The 8,075-nt window shown below is 45.9% G+C and overlaps 1 protein-coding gene across 1 annotated transcript in view; it reads right to left on the bottom strand.

Moving 5' to 3' along the window:
* Positions 1–983: 983 nt before the first annotated feature.
* LOC103039676 (potassium voltage-gated channel subfamily A member 2) overlaps positions 984–8,075 on the bottom strand; it is a 7,439-nt gene continuing 347 nt past the window's right edge. The window contains exons 2-3 of the mRNA XM_049486504.1: positions 7,080–7,516; positions 984–5,333 (exon numbers count right to left, since the gene is read on the bottom strand). Coding sequence (XP_049342461.1) covers positions 3,747–5,231 — 1,485 coding nt within the window. The 5' untranslated portion in view covers positions 5,232–5,333; positions 7,080–7,516 and the 3' untranslated portion in view covers positions 984–3,746. The remainder of the gene's footprint in view (positions 5,334–7,079; positions 7,517–8,075) is intronic.

Below are 8,075 nucleotides of genomic sequence, written 5' to 3'. Positions count from 1 at the left end.
TAGTACAGATATTTGCTGCTAAAACCAAACTGAGCAATAGAACAGCATATGTTCTATTTTTTTTAATGGAAATACTGCAAATGTTCATCATTAATAATTTTTAAAAGTTTGATTTGGAGAATTAGGGTTATTATTTGCTGTTGAGAATATTCTGAAAGCCTGTAAATTACTTATACTAATGTTAACCTACAGGAAACCATCCAAATAAAGTGGAACCAACGTGAAACTCAAAGCTTTTCCACTGCAGAGCCAAACAAACTCACCATCACTACCAACACTGCTACCAGTATCGCCACCAGTATCCCACATAACTAACCTAGTGTTAGCATGCTAGCTACCAGCATCTTCCTACACTGTTACCATGAGTTTAGCATTCTGGCTATCAGTACCACATCACTACCAGCACTGATACCAGTATCCCACATCACTAACATAGTGTTAGCTTGCTAGCTAACAGGCTCATCCCACACTGTTACCATGGCTAACAGTCTTATCTCACATCACTACCAGCATTGCTACCAGTATCACCACCAGTATCCAGTATTGCTAACACAGAGTTAGAGAGTTAGAACGCTAGCTACCAGCCTTATCTCACACCATTACCATGACATTAGCATTCTGGCTACCAGACTCATCCTATACCGTTACTGTGACATAAGCGGTCTGGTACCAGCCTTATCCCACATCGCTAATGGCATCCCACATCAGTGCTTGTAATTTAGCAAGGCCCAGCTAGCCAATCAGAGAATCCCAACCTTATTAAGACCTCCCACTAAACGTTTCTGTTCTCCCAAGTATGGTTAACCAACCATGATAAGAAAACTGTTTTCTGGTGGTAGAAATAGTTGAAGTTGCACAGGCAGTGCAGTGGTCAACACTCCAGCGATGGCACACAAGGACCCTACAATCATGCCACCAATAGTTGCAGGCCAATCAGAGAATCCATAGTTTCTCTGAGTTTCTCTGAGTTTCTCTGAAAAGCAAGTGCTGCATTTGGATGGAGCACCCTGTTCTGGGATACAGCAGTAGAAGGGGAATCCAGAGCCAGCACTCGAACAGCTTCTCGCGGACGAGGAGTTTACGACGTTAGCGCCACGCCGCTATCGCCCGGCGGCAGGGAACTGTGCTGTCTGAGGCAGTGCCGTTTTACAGCTGGGTTAACTTGTGCTTCTGTGGTACATTTACAGACATCTAAACTTGGCAGGGATCGCTCGGTGTTTTAACTTATATTACTTTATGTTACCGAATTAGTTAGCAGAGTGTTAGCATTAGTTCAAGTCTATTTCCAGGGGGTACTCTGTTGCCTGCAGCAATAGTTAAGAGCTGATAGTTAAGTGTGCTACTAAAAGTCAGCAGGCTGCGTTCCTGCTTTAGGAATTGGGGCAGTTTTGTAGCGAATACTGCATCTCGAACACTGGGACACTTAGCGAATTTGGAATAAAAAACAGGGATCTTATACCCAACACAACTTGGGGTCCCTTGTCCAAGTATCGGAATGTAATCAGCGAGTCTCAGTCGTGTAAGAAACCAAATAGCCACCGCCGTCCTCGTGGGACAACACTGCGGACACGGCGAAAACACTTGGAAGCATTTTTACTCAGATTGAAAAAGTAACTCCTCACAAAAAGATGGTCAAGACGGGGTCGGATCACATACTGGGCTGGCTTCAGTCATTCCCCTCCAGATATATACTGTATATATATATTTCTCTAGATTCAGTGCTTTGAACAGCTCGAACCACGTACGGTATACAGTATACAGTATACAGTATATTACACGCCGTATTATATATATATCTAACAGAGAAACAGACAACCTTCCTGCAGTTAGACCCTGAAAGTGGACTGGGTACACACTTGTACTCCGAGCGACATCGTACCATAACATAAAAATTCTGTATGCAAAAATCTCACGACTTTAAAAACAACACTGATTATTCATATATTGCACATACCGTTAATCTCACAGAGAAAAATATAGATATTGATAGAGATATGAATACTTATTACTAGATTTGTGAGTAAGTATTATTCTTACCTCATGCATGCTACAAGGAATGTTTACCATGCATGCACAACTACAGCAGTAAAATAGTTCCTATTTCGTATAAAAGCTCTCTTAAGGAAGCATGTTTTCCGTACAGGTTTCACTGAGTTCTCCAGCATCGGACTATGAGCAGAAATGCACCATGGAAGTTGTTTAGAAACGATCGAGTCAGTTTGATAAGACACACGGTAAGACAAGGTAAGACACGATAAGACTCGTGAAAGACACGAAAAAGACACATAAAATAACAAACGCAATGCAAGTAATGTATAGTGGCAGTGAGTTGTCTCTTTGGTGACCTGTATCAGAGAACTAGCTAGTTTGCACAGTAAAATCCTAAAATCTTAAAACTTTAAACCCCGATCCCACTCTGAGCTTCTAAACTCACCCGACCCAACAACAACGACTAAATACAGCAGCTGTGATATGTATTACAAACATGGAATGCTATGAAGTTCGTAAATAGATGCTGGGAAGCGAGGAGGGCATGCTGAAACGGGATGAAGGGGATGGAAAGATCATGCTAGCATGTTAGCTTATGTAGGGATGAAGACACGAAGATATCAATGACGTCAAAGACGACAAAGACCAAAAGCAAGGCATCTTTTCCAATCTTTACTCCTCGCTTGCTTCTTAGGTTTCTTAGGGTTGATATGAAGTGGAATACAGCTTGGCACAAGCCAGAAAAGAGAGAGAGAGGGCAAGAGAGAGTGAAAGTGAGAGAGGGAAAAGCGAGAAGAAAAGCGAGAGTGAGACCGGAGAAAAACAAGTCCCATCATGCAAGCCAGGAGTGCACATTCTAACTGTACAACAACTGGAGGGGGTCGTCTAGCGAAGGAAACAAAGAAATAAAACACCACCCATGAATAAATGATGCACTGAGAGACATTCGCTCCACTTTCCCACCCTATTCTGAGCTTAGCGCAAGCAACGGATGGAGAAGCATGGGTGGTGGAGCTTGTGCACCTCCCCCTCCCTCACTTTCACTCAAGTACACATGGCCATGAAAGAGGAGGAAGGTTTTGTACAGAGCGAACGATAGATAGATAGATAACCATGGGCCAACAGGGCAGGACTACGGCCTTGCAGACCTTCAAGGAGTCCAGGAATGTAACATCCGTACGGTACATCGCACATCAAAAGCTGGCAGAACTGGCAGTAAGCTTTAGCATATATATCCACACAGGAATTCGACTCTTTCTTCTTGATGAATCGCCCGCCCCTGGCATCGCGATTCTTTGGGCGATTCATGTTTCCCCTTGTTTCTTTGTTTTCCTCGGGCAGGAAAAGTTCTCTACAAGTTGGCAGTTGGGAGGGAAGGGGCACAGGAATGTTCTCTCTATGCTACTGTTGTTTATTATTGTTTGGCTACGTTTTGGCTACCGTTACAAGCAGGACAACTACTGGAACAGTCAACACAGATAAGACTAATTCCATGCAGACACTTAAAAACAGAGATGCAGGACACTCCCCTCCAGAAACGTACGGTACGTACGCTAAGGGAGGGACAATGTGGGCAAAGCAATGGAGACGTCCTTTTATTTTCATATCAATCCTTCGCCTCTGATAGCTTCTTCTCTGATCTCCTCTCCAGGTATTCTGGCAGTTTAGGCTCCTAAAGCCTTTTTAAAGCAAGGGTGGTTAATCCCCTGCCAAACGGTTTTCTATTCTCCCTTCGTGAGCAAGTCAATCCCTGGCAGCTATACGTCAGTGAGCATCTTGGTGATGTTGACGTAGTTGGTGTTGGCAAGGGTACAGTTGCCAGTTTTGAGGTTCTCCTCGCGGAAATCCTCGTGGCTGTTGTTCACGGCTTCCTGGATCTCCATGTAGTCCGATTTGCTCATGGTCGAGCCACTGCGGCTCTTTTTCAAATCTTCCGTTGAGTCTATCTTGGGCACGCTAGTCACATTGAGGTATTGTGCCTGCTCCTCTCCTTCCGTCTCCCGGTGGTAGAAGTAGTTGAAGTTGGACACTATAACAGGCACAGGCAGTGCAATGGTCAACACACCAGCGATGGCACACAAGGACCCAACAATCTTGCCACCGATGGTCGTGGGAACCATGTCTCCATATCCTACAGTGGTCATGGAGACCACAGCCCACCAGAAGGCATCAGGGATGCTTACGAACTGCGAGTCTGCTTCGTCGGCTTCGGCGAAGTACACAGCGCTGGAGAAGAGGATGACTCCGATGAAGAGAAAGAAGATCAGCAGTCCAAGCTCCCTCATGCTGGCTTTGAGCGTCTGGCCCAGAATCTGCAGGCCTTTGGAATGGCGCGAAAGCTTGAAGATCCTGAAGACTCGCACCAGCCTGATGACTCGCAGGATGGCGAGGGACATGGCCTGCTGTCCCTGCTGGCCATCTTCTGGGCTCTCGGCCAGTTCAGTGCCCAGAGTGATGAAATAAGGGATAATGGCCACAATGTCAATGATGTTCATGATGTTTACAAAGAACCCTGCTTTGCTGGGACAGGCGAAGAAGCGAACCAGGAACTCGAAGGAGAACCAGATGATGCAGAGCGTCTCCAGGATGAAGAAGGGGTCGGTGAAGTAGGTGGACGTGTAACTGGTTGTAGAGTTGGAATTGCCCGGGTAGGTTTTTCGCATGTCAATGTCATCGTTGCGGAAAATAGGCAGTGTCTCTAGACAAAAACTGACGATAGATATGAGGATGACCATGACGGAGATGATGGCGATGATCCGGGCAGGACCAGAACTCTCTGGATACTCGAAAAGCAGCCACACCTGCCTCTGAAACTCGTTCTCTGGCAGGGGTTTCTCTTCTTCCTTGATGAAACCTTCATCCTCGCGGAATATCTCGATGGCTTCCTCCCCAAGCTCATAGAACCGGATCTCCTCAGAGAAAATATCCAGAGTTACATTGACCGGCCGCCTCAATCTACCTCCCGACTGATAGTAGTAGAGAATGGCGTCAAAGCTGGGCCGGTTTCTGTCAAAGAAGTACTCGTTCCTAAGAGGGTCGAAGTAGCGCATCCTCTTCTTTGGGTCCCCGAGCAAAGTGTCGGGGAACTGCGACAGAGTTTTGAGTTGCGTCTCGAAGCGAAGGCCCGAGATGTTGATGACCACTCTCTCGCAGCACTCATGGTCCGGTTCTGGGTCGTAAATGTCCCCTTGGCCCGGGTGAGCAGCTGCTTCGTCCACAGGGTCAGCTGTGGCGACGGTCATGCTGCGTCGGGGATGGGTACAGAACAGGGAACAGGGGCAGGGGCGGGGAAAGGAAGCCTTCTCAGGTCACTTCCTGCACTTCAGGTCAGCATCCAGGCTTATCTACAGGAATCAAAAACAGAGAAATATAAGGTTTAGTAAGTGCTCTTTAAGCTTCCGTACAGCAGACAAGTCCTAGAGCTCTTTTGTCTTTGCCTCGGTTTATTTTTAGACGCAGACTTCTTTATTTATTTATGAGTTTATTTAAAGATCTATCGTCTTATCCAGTCTGTGCTCGTTTGTTAAAACTTGATTTCTTCCAAACCCGTGCCGAAATCGCTCACGTCTGCGCTGCACTCTAAATGCGTCCATGCATCCTGAGCCTATAAAGAGGAAGCAGGACGGATAACTCTGCTGGGATGCCCTGTGTTTGCTTTTATCTGTCTGGAGGATCAATACTCTCCTCGGTAAAAATGCATCATTCCTTTCAGGGTTCAATTATGCACTGTAAAACCTAATCGTGCTCTGAGTGCCCCACAATCCAATTGGACTGAAACACTCCCTGCATGCATTAGCACCAGAGGTTTGAATATCACTGAACGCAGCCTTCGCTATTCTAAGTGGAGGCAGGAATAAGATGCAGGACAGTATGTACAGCTAGCAGGTATTGCAGGGGAAATACACAATACATACAGACATTTATAACACAATATAAAGAACTTTTAACACTATGAACACATTCTAGACACTGCAAAATCAATACTGCCCTTCATAGCACAGTACAGCCATTGATAAATCTGCATTATCATTCACATAACACACTCGAGGCTCTGTCCTCAATATACTAACACTATATATTAACACTGTATGATGTCATCATGCGTATCACACTATAGACATATAGTAATAAATATATATTATCTGTCTTTTTGACATTGATGTTTATAACACACTAATTTGATTACTATATTGACATTGATAATAATGTATTGTGAATATCCTACAACCAAAATGATGTTGTTGTAAATGGCTGTTGTAAATATATATATATATATTTTTATATATATTTTATAAGACTATTATATCAATATTGACAACTATTACTTTGGGTAAATTAGTATTTATGTATACATCCTTCTAAATGTACTACATATCTGTATAAAGATTTATATATGTCTAACTACAGTACTGTATAAAACTATTTCACCAGTATTTTTAATACTACAGATTCCACAGGGTTGCCAGTATTGATAATACTATAAACACATACAAATGTATATGTATATATATATATATAAACTGATAATTGGTTTGATTGTATAAGACTAAATATGCATACATACACTGCATAAAACTCTTTTACTAGTATTGTCAATACTGCAGATTACGCAGGGTTGCCAGTATTGATAAGACAGTTGGTGTGTGTGTGTATGTGTGTGTGTGTGTGTGTGTATATACACACACACACACACTCTATATAACTATACATACATATACACACACCAAACTAAAGCCACAGAATATTGTCAATGTGGGTTTTTATAATAGACTATAGCTATTATTAATTCACTACAGACACATGCAACATGCTACAGCATCACACCCGGCATTCTCTCTCACACACACACACACTAACACACACACACACACACACACACACACACACACACACACACACTCACATACACACACACTCTGTTGCTATGTTTGTCTCTGAATCTACTAAAAACCCCATGCTGTAGAAGGTGGAGGTGTAGAAGGTGGAGGTGTAGAAGGTGGAGGTGTAGAAGGTGGAGGTGTAGAAGGTGGAGGTGGTGCTGGTGGTGGTTGGAGATGAAAACACTGAGCACTGCAGCAGATCAGACTCACCTCTGATCCACGGCGGGATCCGATCACACGGGGCAGCTCTGCTCCCACCATCTGCACCTGCTGGGGCAGTCTGGGCTCTCAGGGGGAAAACCCTGCCCTCCGTCTGTCTGTCTCTCCTCCGTCGCTCTCTCTCTTCTGTCTGTCCTCCGTCTCTCTCCTCCCTCCACTCGTTCCTCTGCTGCAGTGCTGCTGCTGCTGATACGCCCAAACACTCCTGCTGCAGCATGCGCCGGCCCAGCGGCAGCTCCAGTGGCAGCTCCAGCGGCAGCTCCAGTGCACCTGCCTGCCCGTCTACTGCACCAGCACCCGCCTGCTTCACCTGCCTGTCTTCACCTGTCCGTCTTCACCTGCCCGTCTTCACCTGCCCGTCAGCTCCATCACTCCAGAGAGGGAGGAGAGAGAGGACGGAGTGGGCAGTGCTCCCTCTTGCAGGACACCTGGGTGTGAAAGAGAGAGAGAGAGAGAGAGAGCGATAGAGCGAGATAGAGGATGAAAAGAGAGAGAGAAAGAGAGAGAGAGAGAGGGAACGGTAGAGAGACACTGTATCAGTGCTGTGTGGGAGGATGCTGAGCTCAGCGCCTCCGGGGTCCCTCCTCATCACACATATATCTGCAAAGGAGGAGGAGACTGGGGGGGGGGGGGGGGGGGGGTCAGGGGCTTCAGGGCTTTTTTATAGGGATTGGGGGAGGAAAAAATGAAAGAAAAGGAAGATGAATGGAAAAAAGAAGGGGGTGGAAGGCGGAGGGTAGTTTTCTGCCTCATCCTGCCCCATCCTGTCTCATCCTGCCCCGGTAAACAGGGGTAAAAGGGCAGCAGAAGCAGCAGCTGTTGCTGTAGCAGTGCTGTGGGACCTGCCCAGATCTGCTCCACCTGCCCCTCAGCCTGGGGTAGATAAGGGTGTGGAGGGGCAGAAGGTCCAGGACCAGCCCTGCTGCAGTGGAGCTCATCTACCCCAGCCTGTGGAGAGGAGGGGTAACTCTGCCCATCTGGTTCTGG

Source organism: Astyanax mexicanus, chromosome 13 (assembly GCF_023375975.1).
Source record: "Astyanax mexicanus isolate ESR-SI-001 chromosome 13, AstMex3_surface, whole genome shotgun sequence".
NCBI classification, from domain to species: Eukaryota; Metazoa; Chordata; class Actinopteri; order Characiformes; family Acestrorhamphidae; genus Astyanax; species Astyanax mexicanus.
The sequence above is the reverse complement of the archived record's forward strand: the minus strand, read 5'-3'. Positions and strand labels throughout refer to the sequence as shown.